We start from the raw sequence: 24,901 nt of genomic DNA, 5'->3' as shown, positions 1-24,901 counted from the left end.
AGGTCTCCTGGGTTCAGGACACATGACTCATTGCTCTTGATTGTGTTTAAACTGTGTTACAGAAGACGGACTGTGCTTTGTGACTCTACAGGCACACCATTCCCGTCACCCTGTCAACACCTGTCTATATTACTAGACTGTAAACAGTGTTCTGACAGCCAGCTAGAAATTACTTTTGTTTAGAAAGGCATAAGTAATGTGTTCTCTAATGAACCTTAATGCCCGCAAAGCTGAAAACAGCGTAGAAGTGTTTGTAACCATCCCCCTCTCACCCTGCTCACTTCTTTCAGTACTGAGATACCAGACTATAAAAACAAAAACTTAGCCATGGAGACTTCTTCCCCCGAGCTGTAACCCTGCTCAATAACAGACTCCTTAACTGCTGAAATACTGCATGTCAAATTTATTGTAAGTGAAATTTTACTTGCCCAGGTTTTTTTTTCCACTTTAGAGTAACATTTAGCACTACTTAAGGATTTATCTATTTACACTTTACATTTTATTTTTAACAAGTGCATCACTTTTAAACATGGCTCAACAAATCAGTGCTTAAAACATTAACCTCTGATTAAATCCGTACCATTTTGTGCACTCATGGAATCCTGGAATGTACATTCTTCGGTAATGGCTTTATCATGGTGAGGGTGACTGGATGGATGAGACACCATACACACATTTACACTCTCATTCACCAGTCCACCTACTGGCATATTTTTGGAAGGTAGGAAGAAACCAGAGAACCCAGAGGGAACCCACATGGGCACAATGAGAGCATGGAAGACTCCATACAGACAGTAAATCTGAGCTCAGGAGCCTGGATCTGTGAGGAACTACAGCTATAAAGTCTATGGAGTTACCCCCACATGTGAATGAACAATAGCTTTATTCTATTAAGGAACTCACTGAGCAATCCATCCAACATGTTGCTTCCAGAAATGTCAGATTAACCTTAATCCCTGATTATTGTACAATAGTGTAGAGGCTAAATATTATTATATTATTGTACAATAGACCTAATTTTACTGTGAAACTAAAACAACCTTAGTATTTAGCTTTCTTTAACTAGTTTTTATAGGTCCAAACTGGATAAACATTTAGATTTGGTGCCCAGTATTAGCGTTTTCAGAAATGGTTACCAGGTTACGGTCTCGCGCTAAACTGTTATGAATGATTAGAGTAGGAAGTAGAAAGGACGTCGCTGATTGGCTGGAACTATACTCCTGTAGGCGGGAGAAGGCGGGAAGAGGCGTGGCATTCCCTACATGTGGGTGTTACGTCAAGCCAGACGATTGGACAAGGCGCGACTAGGAGAAGCGATAGGAACGTTGCTATTGGGCGGTGGGCGGGGTTTAAGGATCGGGTAGAAGAACAAATCGAGCTCGCCACGCGCGTGCGGCTCGACATCGGGTCGAACAAGGGGACGGAAAGGAAGCGCTCCGGACAGAGCGGGTTTGTTCGAACGCCGTAGTGCAGGAGTGATCTGTCATTCTTTAACACAATGTACTTTGGTATCTTCTGAAGAGAGAGAGGGGGATATATTTTGGTCTTTATTAATAATAGATACTCCGATACTGAATTTAAATAGAATTGAAGTCGCGTCACATTACATCATCCGGACTGTGCGGATCTCAGAGTTGAAAAAAAAAATAAAAACCTCTTAGGAGATCACAGGAGAGGAATATTCACGTGGACCACACACACACACGCACACACACACACCGATTGTTTTTTTCTTGCTCGAGCCCGAATGGAACAGCACGCAGAAGCGCGAGGAGGCTGCACCGGTCACGGATCGCGATCCCGTTGTTCCGAGCTCGTGCACAACGAGCACAACTGCATGCATTTATCCATCCAGTCGACGACGGGCACGCGCTTCGAGCTGTCTCTCCCAGCGGAGGAGACGGTGGAGGGGCTGAAGAGGAGGCTTTCACAAAAACTCCGAGTGTCCAAAGACAGGCTCGCGATTCTGCACAAAGACACGTGAGTCCCGTTCCGGTGTCCGGCGCTGCCCCGGAACTTCACACAGTACACTACAATACATTATAGTACACTACACTATAGTACACTACAATACACTACAGTACACTACAATACATTATAGTACACTACACTATAGTACACTACAATACACTACAGTACATTACACTATAGTACACTACAATACATTATAGTACACTACACTATAGTACACTACAATACACTACAGTACACTAGAATACACTATAGTACACTACAATACACTACAGTACACTACAATACATTATAGTACACTACACTATAGTACACTACAATGCACTACAGTACATTACACTATAGTACACTACAATACACTATAGTACACTACAATACATTATAGTACACTACACTATAGCACACTACAATGCACTACAGTACATTACACTATAGTACACTACAATACACTACAGTACACTATAGTACACTACAGTACACCACAATACACCACACTATAGTACACTACACTATAGTACAATACACTACACTATAGTACAATACACTATACTATAGTACACTACAGTACACTATAGTACAATACACTATAGTACACTACAGTACACTATAGTACAATACACTATAGTACACTACAGTACACTATAGTACAATGCAATACACTATAGTACACTACATGACAGTACACTGCACTACAGTGCACTATAATGCAATACAGAATATTCATTGTATATAAAATTCCGACATGAACAGAGTTAATTCCGCACTCAGTTCACTCCTTGCATGAGACTAAGCGTTGATATGGTGCACTCAACTCAACTGCATGCTCAGCTATGCCACGTCCACATGCTATAAACGATTGCAGATTATCTTTATCATATTAAAGAAGTAGTTCAGCTTGATAACAGTGAATGCATGCACATGAAATATGTATGTTTGCACAATGCTCACTAGTGTCTGTCTGCTTTAATTCATAATAAGCTATACTGTTATATAGTTAATTTAATTAATTTAGACATGGTTAAAGTTTCCAAACACCAGACTCAACCCTGTCCTAGTTCATCATTGAGTTACTCCTATTAAAGCACATTATTCATTCGCTACTAACAGGAATTATTATGCTCTTAATACGGAGATGAAGGTTAACCCAATAACCAACAGATGAGTCTTTGGAATTTCCTGGCACTAAAAGGACTGACTTGAGAAACACTGATCTGACAGGACAGGTGCAAGGATGCAGCGTACACACATGTAGATTGATCATTTCCCAGAGATTTCTCAAGGAAAATCTTCAGTGTTGGCTTAACACCTCTAGTGTTTACACAAGTCCAGCTCAACACAAATGAGTATGGCAAGTTCATCCAGCACTGCAGGTGTTCGATCAACACTGGGGATTTTTGCTTTGTACACAGGAACAGTCTGCAACTGTCATGTCTAATCAGCAAACACACACCTGGTCGGTTGACATCAGAGCTGTTAGAAATAGCAAAAGAAAAAAGAAAATCAACGACAAAGCTAAAACTGCTTGGGCTGGTCTGTGTCAAGAGTGCAGATGACGTAAAAGCTACACCGCAGACACTTTGCAGTGAGGCACAGTGGTGGGCTTTTCATAAACTATCATAAACGCAGGGCTGCTTTTCCAGACAGAGAGGAAGCATAGTGCAGGGTTTCAGCCAAGTGCTGTTAGAAATGACATCGTCTTGTACAAAGCCCAGGCTTGAACTTTTGTAACATTGCCTGGAAAGCGTCTGTATTTACCCTGGTTTATGTCAGCGATCCAGATTTCCAGATTCCCTTCGAGCATATTTTCCAGTTGAGTGATGGTTGTTCTTTTCTCCCTCAATTTAACTCTTCCAGGAACTGAGAATCTTGGAACTGGAGTAACTACATACCCTTCTGTTAACTGCATACCCTTCTGTTTGCTTCACTGTTGTTACTGAGTAATTAATAGTAGTTATTACTGAATAATAATCTCAGCGTTTAACAGTACGTAACTATAACTATATGTAGTTGTGACAGTAATAATACTTTTACTTTTGAGAAAGTTGAGCAACAGTTTTATTTTTAAAAAACGGCTGAAAGTTTTTCACTTTCAGAATGCATACATGTGAAAAAAAAAAGTGTCGTAGTAGTATTAGTAGTGCTATATGATAAGCTGATAATTATGCTGATTACAATAATTTATCGATGTACTCAATTTTGGAATGGACCTGTTTTAATATTTTTTATTCCTTTTATACGACAGGAAGTTGATTACATGATTAAAATGTTTTATTTATTAAAGAACAACACATTATATTTGTAACCTTTGCTACGACTGTAAAAAACTGTTATGAAGCACTGACACTGGAGACTCCTTCCATAAATTCCATGTCAGCAATTATATGCTCTGTGTTAAATATCATAACTGTTTATTATTCATCTTAGATTACACTTTGTGGAAGTTCTGCCATGCAAGTCCCCAAGTGTGGATTAGTTGCAGGGGTTTTTCTAGAAAAAAGTAGTATGAGGGAGCACACATTCGCACGGATGCGAGGGAGCGAAGCAACCGGGGGGAAGGGGGGGGGGGTCCCCCCCCTTCCGCAGTGTGAAGCCTTTGAAAATTTGAAGCTTAAATGGGACATTCTGAATATGTTCAATGCGGGCGTTTTCTGTTGCCTGCGCCGTTCGATGTTGTTTGGATTTTGCATGATCCCACGCCTTGTCAACCCGCAAGCTAGTGCAGGGAATCTTGCTCCAGATATATTCCCCATTTTGTTGGTGCTGGTTGTGCCGCTTACAAATGTGGCACATCATCCCTGTTTTATTGTTGACAGGATAAAGCCAGGGGTATCCCTTCTCCCATGCCTCCTGATATCCAACCAGATGTCCTGAGTTCTTTTTCTTGGGCCTTCGTTTCATATTGGTAAAAAGAAAAAAAAAAAATCAGCTTCATTGTAGACCCCATTATATCGGGTCTTCAGAGTCTCAGTTTATGTTACTATGTACAAGTTGAAAACAAACCAAAAAAAATGGACATAGCTTCACTGTAGACCTGGGGTCTTTGTCTATTTTGTCAACATTGGAAATTTAAATAACACTTTGACACAAACTAAAAACAATACTCAATTCAAATTACACACAACTACAACTACTAATTCCTCATTATTCAAATTGTGACTTACTCTACTATGATTGAAATTGAAATTTATATTTAGAATTCAAATGCATTCAAGTTGCACAGAAATAAACATTCATTAGAGAAACCTGATGTTTTCTTATACTTAGAGTTAGTTGTTCATAATGAATGAAAAAATTAATTCCAGAATTATTTTCTCTAAAATGAAACTGTTATAAATAAAGTATATTTTGTAAAGTTGGAATCTAACTCAATTAACAAACTTTTAAAGTTTGAGACCATGCAAAAAAAAAAGTATTTAAAAAATACATACTTGAACTTTTCCAGGAACTTGGCCCAGTCATCTTCTTCTGCCCCGGACATTCTTTAGCTTTCTTCCGTTTTGTACCGCGGGATGATATCTTTAAATGCCCAAGCATAAACCAAAACTCGCAATCATAAGCGCCCGCGCTAGTGGGTGAAAGGTCATTCAATCTCGAGAAATCACGCTCTACAAGTCAGCTGACCTTACATATTACCCATAGACATAAAATCTCGCGAGAACAGAAAACATGGCGACTCGGTCGGGGAAACTCCGATTCGGATCGTTTTTGCACCGTTAAACTTTTGGATCGGAATATTTTTGGAGTAATTATAACACATTTGGGGAACAGACACATTGTCAAGTGGTGGTACTGGGATATTTTCACGGAGAAAAGATCGTTTTGAGAAATATTGTATGTTGTACGGCAGCATGTAAGTACACAGCCCAAGTGTGACTTAGGTTAAATCGGCATTCCGGTAAGAGGGCGCAAGCCGGGAGTATGAGGGCGCAGCGCCCTTGTTCCCTTATTTAGAAAAAACCCTGAGTTGTTACTACAGAAAGGATAACATATTAGAACGAGTGTGTTAAACCATATATAAACCTGGGATTTGTTTGTAGCAGGCACTATTTTCAGAGCTGCTGTTATATAAAATTAATCAACATCTAACCAATCAGAATCAAGTATTTGGTAGCACTGTGGTATACATAAGTAAATGCAAGACTAATCTGTGGTCATTAATGGTTGAAAATCTTGCTGTGCAGGAGGCTAAGCTCAGGGCGGCTCCAGGATTTTGGGGTTACGGACGGGAGCAAGTTAACCCTCGTGCCCTCGGTGGAGGCAGGATTAATGGTAAGCCTTAACTGACACATCTGCCATTACCTTCTCTTCATACTGGTTCAACTCAAGCTTGTCAAGGTTACACGAGTTGGTAACGGTTTTGTTTTTTCTCCCAATCTAGTCTCAGGTTTCCAAACCAGAGCAGTCCATCATGCAAGCGCTGGAGAGTTTGACAGAAACTCAGGTAAGAATAGTTAAGAAGTATTTCAAACAAATAAGTCAGCGATGCTAAAACATGGCCTCGCTATTTATTGTCGTAGTCACTGTATTGTTTTTGCTGTTTTGGAGTAGGAATGTTAGCGTATTTATCTAAAACTTTGTTGCTTATACAAATGTCATGTCGCATTACACAACTATTGTATTTATCTGGAACACTGAACTAATTAGATTTTTTTTTGTAATAATTAAAAATGAAAAGTTGTTTGCTAAAGCTAGTTATGTAGGATTAGCTTGCTAGCCTAGGTTGGTACATTACATAAACATAAACAGCTAGCTAGCTAATACTATTATACATTAAGGTATTAAATAAAGCTAGCTATGAGCTACCTTGATTTATAGTTAATAGTTATCTATCATTCTGAAAAATTAGTTATTAAAGTAAATAAAGCTAGCTTTACATAGAGAGGTTGTCTTGCAGTAGTTCAGTATAAATGGCTGAACGGCTAGTTAGCTTAGCAGCTACCTACTATCAAGTAAAAAGCTGTAAATAAAGATAGCTAGCTAGCATTACACAGAAAAGTAGTTAAACATAAATGACTGAAACGCTAGTTAGCTTGGCAGCTACCTACTATCAAATAAAAAGCTGTAAATAAAGGTAGCTAGCTAGCATTACACTGAAGTAGTTAAATATAAATGGCTGGACTGTTAAGGCCAATTTATGCTGACAACGCAGTCCTCGCAGATAGCGTCGCAGACAGCGTCTGCGTAGCCCCCGCACCTTCGCAGACGCTTTGCGCGCACCTCCCAAAAATTGTGACCACCGCAGAAGCCTCACAGACAGCGTCACAGACAAGAGGGCTCTGATTGGTCCACTCTACATCTGCTGTACACGTACTTCCGCTTCCCTACTTTCCCGGTTTGGTTTGTTTTCACGACCGCCATTTTTAAAAACACGAGCGAAGATGGAGCAGCACGAAGAGCGGTTAATTGAGGAAGTACGTACATCTATACGACTCCAGTTCTAGTCATTATAAGTAACCGGAGGATAAACATTCCACTAACCACACCCACCAACTACTCCTAGCGATTTCGCGCCCCCTTGCGTTGTGGCGGTGAATAACATCGCGCACACCTATTACTCCCCGCTCAACGATAAATTACAACTGTCTGCGAAAAGCTATCTGCGAAAGCCTTGTCGCAAGAGCATGCAGAGGCCCTTAGTTAGCATGGCAGCTACCTACTATTAAGTAGAATGCTGTAAATAAAGGTACCTAGATAGCATTACATAGGAAAGTAGTTAAACATAAATGACTGAAATGGTAGTTAGCTTGGCAGCTATGTACTATCAAGTAAAAAAGCTGTAAATAAAGGTAGCTAGCTAGCATTGTGCTGAGAAATGGTTCAACATAAATGGCTAAATAGTTAGCTTGCCTGGTAGTACTAAAATATAGAATAAAAAAAATATTAATGAAGCTGCAGTTGTTGAAAGGTGCAGTAACTAAACATTACCTAAAGAATCAAGAGAGCTGTTTTGGGTTCTGGTGTAAGGATAAAGTCAGAAGGACTGCATAAAGCCTCACAGTAAAACTGGTTGCTAATGTTTGGCGGTATGTATCCTGCATGCACAGGGAGCTCTAGTCATTTAGGTTTTCGTACAGGACGAGTTACTCCTAGACGCCACGACAGTGTAGACAATACAGAGAGACAGGATACGCTCAATTCAGAGGAACACACACCCACAATACACCCTGTTAGCTGGCATTCCCCACCCTGATGGCTCTTACTGAAACACACACAGGCAGGCAGACTTGCAGAAACTCACAAGCACCCACGCACATACGCTTACATGGATATAGAGACTTGCCCACACACACACACACACACACACACACACACACACACACACACACACACACACACACAAGTAACAGCAGGGCATCACCACAGTGTCTACTGTATAATGTAGTGCTATTGTAGATTGTGCTTTTGATGAACACAACTTGGTGTGTGTCGGAGTTAGTGCAGTATTTCCATGTAAGCAAATCACACAGGATGGGTGAGTCATGTTGCTGAAGATTTGGCAGTCTGCCCATTTAAATCACTGTGTGAATTTGTGTGTGTGTGTGTGTGTGTGTGTGTGTGTGTGTGTGTGTGTGTGTGTGTGTGTGTGTGTGTGTATGCACCGTGCAAGCCTAGATTAACTCCACCCTGTGTGTACTATATAGAAGCTAACTCCACCCTGTGTGTACTATATAGAAGCATATGAGTTTTGGTTTTACCAGGTGAAGTCAGCTCTGCTTCATCCTTCGTGTGTGTGTGTGTCGTCAAACAGTCAAGTTGATGAGAAAAGATTTCCACGAAATTGCATCACAAAGGCTTCTTATTATATGTAGGCCACTGCTTCTTCACTTGCTCTCTCTTTCTACTCATCCTCTGTTCTTGGTCTGTTTAAAAATAGAAAACAACACGCACACACACACTCATCCTCTCACTCTGTGTATCTACTGCGTATCGTGCCTTTTTATTTATTTATTTATTTACCCACAGTGATATTTCGCATGATTTTACATTTTGTGCATCATTTCCACACAGGAATTTAGATTATTTACGCTTCTTGACACACAGTTAATCATCGGTCAGAGAGAACACGAATACATTTCTCAGAGTGAAAATTAGTGCCTACTTTCCCCACATCCTTTCCCACGGGAAAGGCGGCGCATGCTAAAGAGAATTTCCTTTCATAAGCGTTTTAAATTTCATTTCTCACCGATCACGCTCACCATCACCTGGACGAATTTTAACACTGCAAATTTGGGAAGTCGATGAAAAAACAGCTGCGAATTAGCAAGCAGGGCTAATTATTAGTAGTCAACGCTTGACTTTTGCCTCATTATTTTGTCAATGGTGGTCACGTTTGCAAAAAGAAAAGAAAAGAAAAACACTAGCTAGCTTATAGTAGCATTAGCCGGTTGCCTCCAAAATCATGCAGCAGTAGTTGTTGATCACTTATAGCAGTGAAGGACACAGCGACGTAAATAATCGAAAAATTCAAATAGTGTTTATACTGAGAATCAGTGTGTGTGAACAGATGTGGTTAGGTGCACACAGCTGAGGCGTTGTCTCTGAGGAGATGCTCCTCTGCAGCAGATATTTATAACCTGGAAATCCTACCTCAGTCTGTGGGAACAGAGAGGTGTGTGTGTGTGTGTGTGTGTGTGTGTGTGTGCGCGTGTGCGTGTGCATAAGGACATTTATACAAACCTGCGTCTGTGAGAAAAGGTTTCTTCCTGTTTTTGCTTTTTATAGTGTGAACGTGTGTGTGTGTGTGTGGTAAGAGTGTGCATGTGCGGGGGTTGGGAGTTCAGGAAGCACGCCTTTTTTTGTCGGTGTTTGCTGTTACCTTGTGACTGCTTTTTCCACTGAGAGAAATGAGCGAGTGGCTGAGAGATTCACACTGAGACTGTGATCCTCCTCTCTGCCTCAGAGAGAGAGAGAGAGAGAGAGAGAGAGGGCGGGTGGCGGCGGTCGGAGGGGGTGGTGTTGGGGGCTGTGGTAAATTAATGTTTCTATGCTTTAAATCTGAAGTTCAGCTTTTTAGCTCATTACTTGCTGAGTCATGCTTGCCGTAAATGCCGTGTCACAGTAGCTGGTGTGTTAGCCACATGGTAGCTGTAAAATTCATTCCTGTACCGAGGATTGCGTGAAGCAAAAATTGTAGAATGTCTCTGCTCAGAAAGACGCAGCATCATGCGCAGTCAGTGGGTTTCGCGGTCATGGCTGGCAATTAGCCCGCTTGTTAACATCTAACTCAGTCAGTTTGAGAAATGAAGTAACTTCTCAGAATGCACTGTTGGACTTGCATTTCTTTGGACTTGACATATTATACATGAAATATTTTAATAATTATTCCATACATGTCAACCTTTGGTCAATCAAACCTGTATAACCAACCTCCAAAATCCGTATTTCCCTTATAAAATCCGTATAAGACGCAAATTAAAATAATTTACCTAAAATTTGAATGATAATTAGCAATATATATCCCAGTTACTTTTTATTCAATATTAATAACAATAAACCTTCAGAATGAATACAAAGTATTTTTCCAGTGAAAGGTAATCCCATGTGATCTCGTTTGGACGGTAAACCTGTTGGTACAGTTAAACGCAGCACATGAATAAGGCATCTTTATTCTCGGCTACTGTCTAGACGCTATACCAGAGACGGTTGAAGAATCTCCACTTTGCCACATCCAATATGGTGGCGAGGATGACGTATGATTCTACACAGAAGGCGGCGTCTATGTTTATATGTCTATGACTTCCCGGTTGGCGGGATTCTCGCAATGCGGTGCGCGCATGATCAAAAGTGGAACGAAGTCTCGCTACCACAAGATAACGCGCGATTTCATAAGACTCTTTACTGGCTGCCTGTGGTGTACAGTACGTTTATCATCGTGGGAATTGATTATAGCTCTAAATAAATATTGAAGTTTTTTTTAAAGAATCCGTATAACTTTATTTATACGCCCGTATACTACGTTTATTGAATCAAATCCGTATAAAATACGGACATTCCGTATAGGTTGACATGTATGTTATTCCACAAAATCAAGTCATGCATGAGCTGATAGCAATCTATAAGCCATGTCTGACGAGATTGAGTGGAATAACTTTTATTCTATCCACATTCACTGGATTTTGAGAAACAGAGCATTTTTATTTTTTGCAAATTTGATAAATAAGAACTTTATCCCAAACGTCCAACAAAATAATTTCCTATCAATGGCTGCACAAATTGACTTTAGTGTTTTTTTTTTTTTTTTTGTAGAAAGTGCCGTCTTGCTGTCGTGCCGAGTTACAGAATAACTTTAGACATTTATTTAATTCTTCCTTGGACATTTCAGTGATGTGGTGTAATGTAATGTGACGTCTGCGTGGGTTTCCTCCGGGTGCTCTGGTTTCCCCCACAGTTCAAAGATATGCGGTTAGATTAATATGGGACAGCCTTGGGCTGAGGTGCCCTTGAGCGAGGCCCCTAACTCCCAACTGCTCCCCAGGTGCTGTTAGCATGGTTGCCCACTGCTCTGGATATGTGTGCATGTGTGTGTTCACTGCTTCAGATGGGTTAAATGCAGAGAGAAATTTCACAAGTGTGTATTGAATCAAGTTGTTCTTCTTCTAATTTTCAAATTTCTTTGAGATTTTGAATCAGTCTAAAAAAAAAATCAACAAATTTTAATGCTTCTTGAAAAAATAACTCCCGATATGTTCATACCATCAAATACTTTCATTCCATATTTTGTTGCTTTTTTGTACTTTTGGGGGTTTTGTTTTCAAGTAGTGTTTTTATTTCGTCCTCAGTTGGTTCAGCAACACGCTCCGCCATTTTATTTTTCTCTACTCACGGTATATGAGCTGATATCGTAGTCGTAGAGTAGCCAATCAGAGTGTGCGATTGCTCATTTCCAGTGAATGTGGATAGAATAATATACACTGTGGGTGTACCACATCTATTTTGATCCTGATTCGTCAGAAGTTGCAGTTGATTAATTTTCTATAACATCAGCTAAAAGGGCTGAGACAGTAGTTCCAGCTGGTGAAGTCTTTTCACATTTGTAAAATAATTTATAAATAGCAATTGGTACATCTCTCTCTCTCTCTCTCTCTCTCTCTCTCTCTCTCTCTCTCTCCTTTGCCTGTGCTACCAATTCAGCCAAAGAATCTCATTGATTCACAAAAGGCGAGCAGCTAAAACTAGCACAGAGGGGAGCGTGGAGAATGTGGAGTGTCTAAAAAGATTCCCGGAAATATCGAACCAGCTCTCTCCTGATGAAATAAAGAGACGTGCTGGATAATCTGCAGCCCTCAGCTTTTAGCCGGAACTGCTTGTCTTACAGGGATGGATGGTGATTGAGCTGAAGTATTGGATTTTTTTTTGGCCTCTTCGCCAGTAGTACTGACAGCACCCCAAATACACACACACACACACACACACACACACACACACACACAGAGTCCTTTTCACCTCGATCTGCTCTCTGTCAGAATAGTGCTATTGTGAAAGCATGGAGAGGTGCAAATTGGGAAAGGCGTGATTTGTATTCAGGCGGCTCGTCCTTTCAATCCATACGCAGGCACGCTCCATTCAGCTTCGATCTGTGCGTGTGAGTCTGTGCTGTGTGTGTGTAAAACCTTTCTCGTATTGATCACCATATGGAGGACCAGACGTAACAGAGATGCTTTTCCAAGCTGATAAGATGAACGCGCTGCTTCCGAGGTGAACTAAAGAGAGGGCAAAGATAATTTGATCATTGTAGCAGCACACACATGAACACACCACACACAAGCACACACCTCAGGACAAGCTGAATAGATTTTTGCTGATTACATCCTGTCTCTGATGGTTTCTATAGATGATCTGATAAGCTTTTTGGAGCTGCAGGCTGTATAGATATTACTATGAGCTCCGAGATGAACTCCAATAAGGATCTCATGAATGATAGGGTTGAAATGCTGCTTTTTAAGCCTGGTCTTTCTGGTCTCTTGGGCACCACCCTGTTTATTGCCTATCGTTACGTCTACGCAACAACTCCAGCAATGAGTAGACTTTATCTCGTTCCTCTATTCCTCTCTCTGTCTCTCTCTCTCTCTCGGTAATCTGCAGCCCTGTTCTGCTATAATTGGAAATCATTGGCTCTTAATAGCACTGTGCAGGGAGGGAGAATTGAGGGCCATCTGTGTGGCCTCAGGATCAATGGAGAAACGACCGGGTGGAGGGTCTGACCTTTCCCACCCTGGGTGGAGCTTAATGATGCAGACTATTTACTTGGTATATTAAAAGTATTTTTCTTCTTCTTCTTCTTCTTCTTTTAACTTAAGAAATAGAGCATCACAGTCAAATCTGTACTATATATGGTCTAAAATATATCCATTTAAGGTCCATGGACAGTATACATGTGCTTGATATTATCCGTATACTTTCACCAGCGTCTGTACACGACTGGGTGTGTACAGTATACTGAGGTTGCAGTTTGGGTTAGACTGCCATAAATAGCAAGGGCCACCGTTTGTGTCGTGATCGCTTTCAGCTTTCATTCACCACTCGCCTTTGTGCTTGAAGTGGTCAGCATCGTGACTGGGCTTTTCCAAACAGAAACCGAGAGCGTGAGTGAGATACAGAGGGAGGGGGTTGAGAGGGCTTTGAGAAATCTCTCTATTCTCTAGCCTTTGAGCCGACTGGTTGAAGCCAAGGCTCGTAATAATTACCCTGATTAAAGCCGAACCTGTCCATAACCTCATGCTGCAGAAGCTCTGGTTAATAATTCTGTGTGTAGAGCACTGGCTCATGTCCGGGGCGCCGAGAGAGATTTCTGCACTGCTCGGGTCAAGCCGCATTCATTCACAAGGCTAATCAAACACTCTGCTTTGTCTGCAAGACTCTCCTCTCTCCTCTTGTGTCATAACAGGACGACAAGTCACGATCACAAAGGGAAGTTTGATTCTTGATTAAGGCTCATGTATAATTCTGTTATTCAAGGCTCCTTGAGATAAAACAACAGGAAAAGCACTAGCATTAAGAGTTAAGAGGCTCTTGAAACATCCTCGTCAAACCTTAATTTGAGCTCACTCTTTGCCAAGTGCTGCTCACGATGACCTTTTTTTTTTTTTTTTACTTCCCACTGCATGAATGCTAAACAGGGACCTTTTTTTTTCTTTTTTGTACTTGCATTTGCTGGACGAAGTGATCAGAGGTAGATCAGAAGTGGACCGTTACTTTGAGATTTTGTGTTTGAATCATGATGTTTGATGGTCACAGCCCTTTTTTCCGCGCCTCTCTTATCTCGCGTCAAACAAAGAGACGCTGCTCCATCTGCCATCGAGTTGAAAACACTCAGCGCTCCAAGCCCCACCTCATCTCGGTGGTTTTTTTTTTTTTTTTTTACTCGATGTCTCATCCCCACCCTTCCCCCCTTTCTTTCTTTAAAAAGCTGCCGGTGAGGGAGGGATGCCATGCCTGCAAACGATTTCTTTGAGCTTCAGGCTTTCTTAAAGTTGCAGACTCCCCTCCCCTCCCACATCCCTTCCCCCCGTCGCTCTTTCTCCTTACTGCTTTCCTTCGCTCGCACGCATACACATATGCGTACGCCCACATACAGTATTTTCCTTCGCCTCCATCTGCTTCTATCGTGTTGTGTGATCTGAATACTGACGTACATCCTTAAAGAAGCCTGCTCAACCCAGATTCCCGGCTTGCAGAGCTGACATGTAGATGACTACACACACTTCTCACTCTTGCCTGAAAGCCAAACAATCCTGACAATGCTGTTCAAAGATCTACCATACATACATATGGTTCCTTACGGCATTGTAACCGAATGAGTGATGGAGCCATTTCGGCGCCTGACGTATGAGATTCTTTATTGCAGTCTCTTTCAGTCGCTGTATACGATTCAGGTTCATGTGGATTGTTCTGCGGCGTTGAAGACGAAACTCAACAGCCGTGAAGGGTTAGAGTCTGCCTCGCGAAAAGGTTACTCTGGATTTCTCCGTCTCTTCTGCTGTCACGCTCCACCCACAACCATGATTGACGCTGAGCGAAGAGACGAGAGCCATCAATCAAACCTGAAGGCCATCTGCCCACACACACAGCTCAAATACTAGACCCAAATACATACTCACACACCCACACATGGGTAACCTTTACGCTTGGGGTTCCCAACAGATATGCCCAGGGTTGTAAGAAGGTTGAACTTTTAAGTGTGTTGTAGATCAGCATTTCATCTGGGTTTTGTTTTTGTGTGTTTTTTCTTTCTACTCTTTGTTTTTGGTGTGGCTGTATCTACAGGCTAATCATGGCACAAATACAAAAAAAAATCTTTTTAAAAGAACACAGCTGTAATGGAGTAGATGTTAGATAACCGCATTTCCTTCATCTATAGAGAACCGTGAGTGATTAGTGTTCTCATATCCCTGTTTTCTTAGCACTGAAAGCGCACGCTTCTTCTCCAAGCAGGCACATTAGCTCTAAAACATTTGAACATTGTCCTATCTGAAGTGCCTCTTTTCCTGTCTGCTTCATTAGGCGTGCACATTCTCTTTGTCTCTTTCTCAGCGCATTTAGTGTGCCGTGGTCAGGCGTCTATGAGAAGCAGACCTTTTTTATGAGCGCTCACTGGCGCTGACATCACCACAGTGGTTCGTGAGTCATTCACGTCAGCGGTCGGTGCGTTTCCCTCGCCCTGTCCTCCTCGCCTGGAGGCCTCGTTGACCTGATTAAAGTAGGAGAGACAGACACAGGCTGCCCTGTCGAGGATGGGGTTTCGTCTTGACAAAGCCTGGTAGTTATTAGACAAGAATGCAGAGGAGGAGATTGAGTGAGTAGAAGTGGAGGGTTTGCTTGAAGAAGTCTAACTGTGTCATTTTAAACAGATAACAGCAGTCTGGATAAAATCATAAATTGCTTAGCATGTTCTTTGTAGAGGCGGCACGGTGGTGTAGTGGTTAGCACTGTCGCCTCAAAGCAAGAAGGTCCTGGGTTCGAGCCCAGCGGCCAGCAAGGGCCTTTCTGTGTGGAGTTTGCATGCTGTTCGTGTGGGTTTCCTCCGGGCGCCCCGGTTTCCCCCACAGTCCAAAGACATGCAGGTTAGGTTAACTGGTGACTCTAAATTGACCGTAGGTGTGAATGTGAGTGTGAATGGTTGTCTGTGTCTATGTGTCAGCCCTGTGATGACCTGGCGACTTGTCCAGGGTGTACCCCGCCTCTCGCCCATAGTCAGCTGGGATAGGCTCCAGCTTGCCTGCGACCCTGTAGAACAGGATAAGCAGCTACAGATAATGGATGGATGTTCTTTGTAATGACCAAGGTATTACTGACTTACCCACGTCAATAACGGCATGGCTCGCTCTGGCCCTGTCTAGTCCAGAAGGAGGAATGATCTAAAGTGGGCCGCCTTGCGCAGTTCTACTCTTAACCAGTCCAGCTCAGATATTTGCCAGAAAGAATCCAAATTCGCGAGGAATTGACCGAGAAGAAGCGATTTTTGTTGAACTGCTCATTAAGGCTTAATTAGTCCATAACTTCATTAATAATTGTCATGAAGCAAATCTAGGTAGAAGTTTATATGCACCCTAGGTACCCCTACCTTCATGCCAGAAAGAATCAAAATCGGTGAAGAATTGAGGGAGAAGAAGCTATTTGTGTGGAAACTGCTCATTAGGGGTTGATTAATTACTCCATATCTTCATTATTAATTGCAATTATGCAGATCTGGGTAGAAGCACCCCAGGCAGACCTATCTTCATGCCAAAAAGAATAAAAATCGGTGAAGAATTGAGAGAGAAGAAATTCATCTCATCTCATTATCTCTAGCCGCTTTATCCTGTTCTACAGGGTCGCAGGCAAGCTGGAGCCTATCCCAGCTGACTACGGGCGAAAGGCGGGGTACACCCTGGACAAGTCGCCAGGTCATCACAGGGCTGACACATAGACACAGACAACCATTCACACTCACATTCACACCTACGGTCAATTTAGAGTCACCAGTTAACCTAACCTGCATGTCTTTGGACTGTGGGGGAAACCGGAGCACCCGGAGGAAACCCACGCGGACACGGGGAGAACATGCAAACTCCACACAGAAAGGCCCTCGCCGGTCACGGGGCTCGAACCCGGACCTTCTTGCTGTGAGGCGACAGCGCTAACCACTACACCACCGTGCCGCCCAGAGAAGAAATTATTTTCGTTAAATGTAGATGATGCCGGACGGATGACACATGATGGCATTAGCTCATCACTTGTCGGCCGGATGAGCTAATAAAGATCTAATCTATAAATATGTATTCGTGTGCAAATCGGAAACAGCCCCATGTTCTTCTGCCATTCGAAATAGCCTAATATCCATAACATTAGCTAAATTAGCTAGCCATTCCTTGCAGATAAATTACACTGGTATTTCAGTATCTGAACCTTTTATAGCATGGAATAATTTGTTGAACAGTAGCCCAACTTGTCTAAGTAATGTTATCGTGTGTCTTCACGATTATCTCAGGCTGGTGTTTGGTGGGGAAGTGAGCGCTCTGCTTTCTTAACACATTTCACAACCGAAGAGAAGTTGCACTAATGTTCTTCTCCATTCTCTTTCTGTTCCCAGGTTGGTGACTTCCTATCAGGTCGCTCTCCGCTCACACTCGCCCTTCGTGTCGGGGATCACATGATGTTCGTGCAGCTGCAGCTGGCCGCACAAAACTCGGGCGTCCAACAGTGCACCACTAGGGGCCCTTCGAGCACAACCAGGACCACACAGCACAACACGATGCCCTGTGGGGGCAGCAGTGAGCACCCTCATAGTCCAATTACCGCTCACAACAACCAGACGGCATCAGCTGGACACCACGCCCACCACGCCCACCACGCTCACCTGTCACCCCCCTCCAGTCCGACACTTTCCCCAGGCTCCATCCATTATCCTCACCTGGCCACAGGTGCCTGTAGCCCCTCCCCCAGAGCAGCCACACCTTTCCAGCAGGTAACACCAGCAATCATATTGTTGTATTGTTTATATGGAGGTCAGTTCTTGCCACTGAGGCATGTTCTTGTATTAAGTCTTAGCCGTTTTGGCCTTATTATAGCAAAAATATAGTCTCTTTGTCAGATATTTCACTGGAGTGTCAAAACCTCTCCCTGATTATCTGAATGTATGATGCTGTTCTCAAATTTAAAGACACTGTTTTCATGCTTTGAAGAAGTTTGAGTGTAACGTGTGTGTGTGTGTGTGTGTGTGTGTCTTTGTTAGGGTGAGTGTGGGACGTCTAGTGTAAGTGGAAGCACCAGCTCATGGCCAAGTCGTAAACCGGGTGCGGTGATAGAGAGCTTCGTGAACCACGCTCCTGGGGTTTTTTCTGGAACCTTCTCAGGTAATACACGCCCTCCTGGAATCGAAATAAGTCGTTCTTTTTTTTTTTCCTTTTTTTTCCTCTTTTTACTAAAGTTCGCCAGTATTAAAAACGACTTGTTAAGCATTTTTAACTCTTCATAGTTTTCTGGCATGACAGGTCAACAAAAAAATTTGCGTAACAATTTAGCAATCATTGAGAAATCCAGATTCTAGGAACATGCAAATGGAAAGAACACAATTTTATAATATCACACCCATGTGCTGCCCTTAGGAGGACCTTCAAGTGTTTTTGTTGCATACTTAGATAAATCTCTCCCTCTCTTTAGGCACCCTTCACCCGAACTGTCAGGACAGCAGTGGGCGTCCGCGCCGTGACATTAGCACCATCCTGCAGATCCTCAATGACCTACTGAGTGCCACGCGCCACTACCAGGGCACACCACCCGCCTTGGCCCAGCTCCGCTGCCATACTCAGACACCTGTGTCTCCCCCAGCGACACCCCCCGCTTCACCATGCCCACCTCCCTCACCCACTGCCATGGAGCTTCCTTCAGCACCCGTGTCACCATTATCATCCTCACCTACCTCAGACAGACCGGCACTGAGCCACAGCCGCATCAGCAAACCAATGGGTAAGTACAACACACACCTACACTCATGCACAATTTCATGCATGAAGAAATTGTGCTTGTCAGTCACGCCGAAGGAGGTGTGGCCTGTATGTGTCTTTCACTGCTATGAAACTAGGCATGGCTTTTATTTAGGGATTTTGTACCGATACGAAACTACTTTCGTACCGCAACACCTGTCCACACTAGCAACTATACCGGTACTGTAGCGGTATAACTGTATCGGTACGAAACCCACAAATGTATGGGTTTCGTACCGGTACTGTAGCGCTTCGCTGTAGTGTGGACAGATGAAGCGGCTCTGTATCGATACAAATATAATGCGCAAGCGCAAAGAACCATTCCTACGTCTTCCGGGTTATTCATACAATACAATACGCCCGTGCTTTCCAGCTGTGAATAAAGCGTCAAAATGGCTCAAAACGACCGTGGAGCTACATGGAGCAAAGAAAGGGGGGAGGGAGGGAGGGGGAAAGAGGGAGGAAGAAAGGAGGAAGAGGGGAAAAGGGAGGGGAAGAGAAGGAAAGAGGGAGAAAGGGAGGGGAAGAGAAGGGAAGAGGGAGAAAGTGAGGGGGGAGAAAGGGAGATTCGTTTTCTTTGTTTCTTTCTCAACTGCCTCGCGCGTTTTATACGATTCGACTGAATAAACGACCACCAGAAATACAGACTGTACATTGACAACAAAAAGCACACACACGTCGTTTCATCCGCCATATTCTCGGAAGGAAGTTACTCGGTAACCACGGAAACATTTCACGCACGCGCATTTCAACTTCCGTGAAAGAAAACCGCAAACATTTCTCACTAGTGTGGACAGATGCACTAAACTGTACCGGTATACTTTGTATCGATACAGTTATACCACTTTCGTACCGGTATAAGTGTGAACACAGGATTAGTCCTACTGAAGGAGGAGGTGTGGCCCCTGCATTTGTCATTGCCATGAAACTAGGCGTGGCTTTTATCCCTCTTAGTCCTGCTGAAGGAGGCGTGGCTTTTGTATCCGTCCCAGGCAAGGAGGCTAACGCTAAAGAACAGTCTGAAATGCATATTAAATTGTTAGTTACTTTAATGTTTTCCTTTCAACCCTGGATTTTTGGTCATAGGATCTAATGAAAGAAATCCACACACTCCTCCTCATGTACACAAAATCGTGTGTATTTGTATACGTAATCGTATGGTTCCTCATAAAATTAAGGATTGTACACAAAATGTACACAAAACTTTGAAATCACGAGTGAAATTGATCCTTAATTTTACGAAGAACCATACGATTACTTGTTTATAATATATAGGGCCAAATTCGTACTTCGGAAGCCATTCAAGTTCACAACATTGGTCATTCATGTTTTCTGAACCAATCAGGGCGCGAGACTATCTTGCAAGTTTGAAGCAGTTTCGAAAGCGTCTTTCATCATGACACGGCGACATGACATGAGGATTTTGAAAGCGGTTTACGAAATTTTACTGGAAATTCTTTACAAAAGCCATTTCGTTGACAAAATTTGCTCATTTTTGTAACCGTAACCAAGCAACGAACTAGCCAATAGCATTTCAGCCCCGTGTTAAGGAAAAAAGCCCTCCTTGGTTGACCAGTCAGAATTGAGTAATTTGGCCCTATGTATTATAAGTATTTTAAATGGTTTCCCTCCAGGTTTCTTCCTGTTTCTGTTTTTCTGCTATAAATCACTAACGTCATCTGTGAGGCTCGCACACAGACTCCCTGCCAGTCTGCTTTTGCCTTTATATGCAGCACACACACACACACACACATACACATGTACACGCAGTCGTTACTGACAGGCTATGCATTGTGGGGGCGTTGACAGCGGAGAGCAGCATAAAGCTTCATTCCTGAAGTGTTTGGGTTGCGTTCGAGCGCCTCTGTGGTCAACGATGCATTTAGCCTTGGACTTCATGACTGAGAAGAAGCTTTTGACTCAGAGCACACACACACACACACGCACACACACACAGAGTAAAAAGAAAAGGGAGGACTGGCTCGAGTTAGAGGCTTACTTCTAAGTTTGCATTCCTCTCATTCAGTGCACTGATTCATCATTCACTCGGCTGGCCCACACACACACTCACTACAGATACTGTGTATACACACACGGGTCCTCTAAACGGGCTTCACCACCCCAGTGTCTCGTGTGAGGGGTGTCTAATCTTGTGGATCACAAGCGTAGTGCCTGGTGAACATTAATCAGTTCCACTAACACACACGCACGCACATGTGTGCATGAAGTAGACACGCTGTGTGTTTCTAAGAATGAGTTAATGTGAATTATTCAGTCTCTGAATCACATCTGTTTGGGCTCTCAGTGGCCGATGGAAGCCGGGCATCTAGGTCAGAGTTCGTGTGTGTGTGTGTGTGTGTGTGTGTGTGTTCAGTGGAAACATGCTGATGAAGTTTAAATGATGCATGAGCAGAGCCAAGCTGCAGAGCTGTGGAAAGAATAGACCTCTTCCTCCACCAGTGACCCGAGACCTCATCCTCTCTTCCATGCCGCTCTTGTGCCAGCACACGCTTGTTTTTTTCCCAGCATGCTCAGCGCTCACGTGTGCCTTTCTGTGCTTTGATTCGTCAAGCTAATGGAAGACAAGTGCCACAGGCTAGCATCTATTATGAATTTGTTTTCTCTCAGCTCGGAGGCACACCGAGTACCCGATGTATGCTCGTGTGTTTGTCAGCGTGAAAGTGAATGTGAAAAGAAAGGAGAAAGTGTACGAAATTATTGACACCCCATCATTCTTTCATGACAGACGCACCACCGATGGATGTGAATCTTGTTTCTGTTGCAACGTTAGATTTAATAATAAAAGCAAAGCCGTTCAAATCGAAACTAATGACAGCCTGATGGTGAGACTTAGGTGGTAAACGAAAGGCATAGAGCGTATCTGATTGTTAAATGTGTTGTCACGCACATGTGGTTTTATTGCATAATATTTCCTGTGGCTGATTGTGCCAAGACAGATTAAGGTTATTTCATATAAAATTACACCTTTGTCTTCGTCAGATGTTTGATTAGGCTGTGACGAATCTTTAATGAGTCATAGTTCTTCGATTCTTAGCCTATCCTCCTGAGACGTGAATTATATTGTCATGTGCATTCATAAAGAAATATTCCAGCGATTTATTATAATTTTTTTTTTCCCAATCTAATCTCTATCTACTATACTACATCTATAATATACCGGATTTGAGTACTACAGAAGAACGTCGGTACATTTTCCTGTACTGAACCTTGAAATGTGTATATATAATGGAAATCTAAAGGCAGTTGTTGAAACCTGTGAGTAGATAAAACAAATCCAATACTACAACCATTACATTTCGCTCTGGAGTATACACCGTCTCTGTGAAAGAAGAGATCCGAATGAGGGTCATAAATTCATTTTCTAAATTCCACTGGGAATATTCCAGTGCGATTAGCAGCACATGAAGTGAAACAAGCTGCGTGTTTCTATGTATGCAAAGACTAAACATCGTTTTTTTTTTTCCCCCCCTCTGTCCTGCAGGCGAGCCCTCCAGACACACAGAGAACAGAGCAACGCGCTGTAAGGTGGAGCGTTTGCAGTTGTTGCTGCAGCAGAGGAGGCTCCGTAGGCGGGCGAGGAGAGAGCCGCGTGCTCCCTATCACTGGCTGAGCGAGCGCAAAGCCACCCGAAGCCACAGCAACAGCAGCCTGAGCAGCGACGGCTCCATCGACCTGGACTACGACGAGGCGCTCTGGAAGAACGACGTCCAGGCCGACATCGGCTCCGAGTTCGTCGTGGCCTGAACGAGCAGCCCAAAGAGAAAGAAGGACGAGAGAATGAGAAGAGGCTTAAAGAGGATGATGTGTAGGAATGCTGGAATTTTTAGCGTCGGTTCAGTTTGAAACACAAAATCGCATTGGGACGAGAACTCAATGTGTGCTACAGCATGAAGCGAACCAAGTGAGCGTCTCTCTGGACTGTGAATACACAAGATGAACCCTAAACGTCGTGACACTTTTTTTCACCCGATTTTGCTCACTTGACTGTCTTAACATGGTGGTGGTTTGAGTTGCTGTTGTTACGAAATGCGTCATGTAGCATTATGAAGCAAGATATTCAGGTGTTTCTCTCTGGTTTATTACATTTTGCACACTTCTTGTTGACCTGTGAGCATTAAGGTTTCCTTTCTTGGTTTTTGATACTCATGAAACTCGGTTCAAACAAACTCACATTCAAATGATCTCAAATTCAGAAAGCATTTATTACAGACACATTTTAAACTTGTATCTGTATCTACTGGTTAAAGTATTAAGGTCATATCACAGTGCCTCTGTTTACCACTTACTGTATTGAAGCATCAAATCTAGAACACATCGGGTTTTTTTTTTTTTTGCTGCTACGAAGGAGGACATACATGCGAAAGAGAGGAGTCTTCTTTGTTTGGTCATCCATCTCATTCTCATTATAACTAGGACGTGATTCTACAGATACGTACAATTCTTCATGCTTCTTGAACATTCAAGGACCTCTTACGTGGGATCATTGACCGTTTAAGCCCTGTAGCACCATTTTACAAGCTGATTTGAAGAGAAAATGACTTGTGTAGTATTTTAGGTTTACGTCACCTGCTGTTCCACATACGCCCATCAAGATGAAGAGTTACATCAGACGTTTTTTCCACTATGGACCATTGCTGTCTCAATATTTGTATGATTTGAGAAAACTGGAAATGAGACATAACAAATATGGATGGACCTTGTGTACAGTGGCCTTACCTATCTTTAAAAAAAAATAGTGAAAAGTGCAGGCACTGGAAACTCTGGATCCTTGATGTGTATCGTGATTTATTATTATTATTTTTTAAACCAAGGACACGCCATTCGAGCATTAGTGAAAGGCTCCCGTGCCTCAACAACGTGCCTGAGACAAACGGAACAAAGACGTTTCTTTCCTCGTCTGATAAGCCTTCTCAGCTGCGAAAAAAGAAATAAGAGTACTTTTTTTTTGTTTGTTTGTTTGTTTGTTTGTTTTTTTCAGTCATGATGTAATGTCTGTCCTGTGTATCTCTTGTGCATCTTTCGTCTTGTGTACATCCTGTCTTTCATTCTGCAAACCGGAATCTCCGTAAATATACAGATATAGGTATATACAGTATATAAATATATAATAAGTACAAAAAGAAGAACCGGTCCAAATAAACAAATCACTCTGTAAACATAGTCATAAAATGTCACAAAGTGTACGTCTTCTGTTTCAGCACCAAGTTCCCGAAATATTGTTACCTGAATGCATGGGATATGATCTAATTTATTTAAGGTTGAATTGAATTGAATTGAATTGAATATACGAGTAGTTCTTAAAGAAATATACGCCTTTGGTTGGGATGTTGTTTTTAAAGTTGACGGTGGGTTTTTTTTTTTTGTCAACGCTGCATTTTTTTTTTCGTTGCCTGTACTGTCTTGTGATTTCACAGGCAAGGAGCCTCTGCTTGTGTAGCACATTTTTATAACTGTTTTAATTTATAAAGCCGATCTCACGACTGTGAAGAAACGTTATCTGATGTTTTTCTTGTCACCTCTTTTGCGTGTGTTTGTTTTTCTCTTTATTTCCGTTTGTGTATTTTGTCAAAAAAAAAAAAAAAATAGAAACCTGGTATTGTAAAAGAGGGAAACAACTAAAACAACTGATTTTCTTTGTTCATGAGCAATACATTTCAGTGTGGCTTGCTGTAGACATTTATTTCTTTTTAGGTAATAAATTTTAATTTTAATGCAGCCTTTTTCGTGTCCCTTGTTCTTCCATGATAAAAATTTCTGATAAGGATTAGAAAATGCAATTTATTAGTACGGCTTGTGGTGATGAAATCAATGGAGTTTTATTTAGGTGATAAAAATTTCATCTCAGACATACACACAGCTGGGGATTTCAGCCGTTGCTATTATACGCGCGCACACACACATACAGGTGTGTTTGTCAGTTGTTGGTTTAACTCTAACTTCGGCTGTTT

The 24,901-nt window shown here is 42.4% G+C and overlaps 1 protein-coding gene across 1 annotated transcript; it reads left to right on the top strand.

Moving 5' to 3' along the window:
- On the top strand, window positions 1–24,668 carry LOC132871815 (midnolin-like). The gene is made up of 7 exons (XM_060906337.1): window positions 1–1,980; window positions 6,153–6,240; window positions 6,350–6,412; window positions 17,540–17,914; window positions 18,182–18,302; window positions 18,610–18,915; window positions 22,435–24,668. The coding sequence occupies exons 1-7, from the start codon at window positions 1,748–1,750 to the stop codon at window positions 22,695–22,697; spliced, it is 1,449 nt and encodes a 482-aa protein (XP_060762320.1). The 5' UTR covers window positions 1–1,747; the 3' UTR covers window positions 22,698–24,668.
- The last annotated feature ends 233 nt before the right edge of the window (window positions 24,669–24,901 follow it).

The sequence above is a fragment of the Neoarius graeffei genome, chromosome 23 (assembly GCF_027579695.1).
Source record: "Neoarius graeffei isolate fNeoGra1 chromosome 23, fNeoGra1.pri, whole genome shotgun sequence".
Lineage (NCBI taxonomy): Eukaryota > Metazoa > Chordata > Actinopteri > Siluriformes > Ariidae > Neoarius > Neoarius graeffei.
Note: the sequence above shows the minus strand (reverse complement) of the source record. Positions and strands in the feature narration are given on the sequence as shown.

Bases quoted from the DNA above. Each gene is read 5' to 3' on its own strand.
- LOC132871815 (XM_060906337.1), top strand. From the start codon at position 1,748: ATGGAACAGCACGCAGAAGCGCGAGGAGGCTGCACCGGTCACGGATCG. The intron at 1,981-6,152 runs GTGAGTCCCGTT...CTTGCTGTGCAG, and splicing joins GCGATTCTGCACAAAGACAC to GAGGCTAAGCTCAGGGCGGC. The intron at 18,916-22,434 runs GTAAGTACAACA...TCTGTCCTGCAG, and splicing joins CCGCATCAGCAAACCAATGG to GCGAGCCCTCCAGACACACA.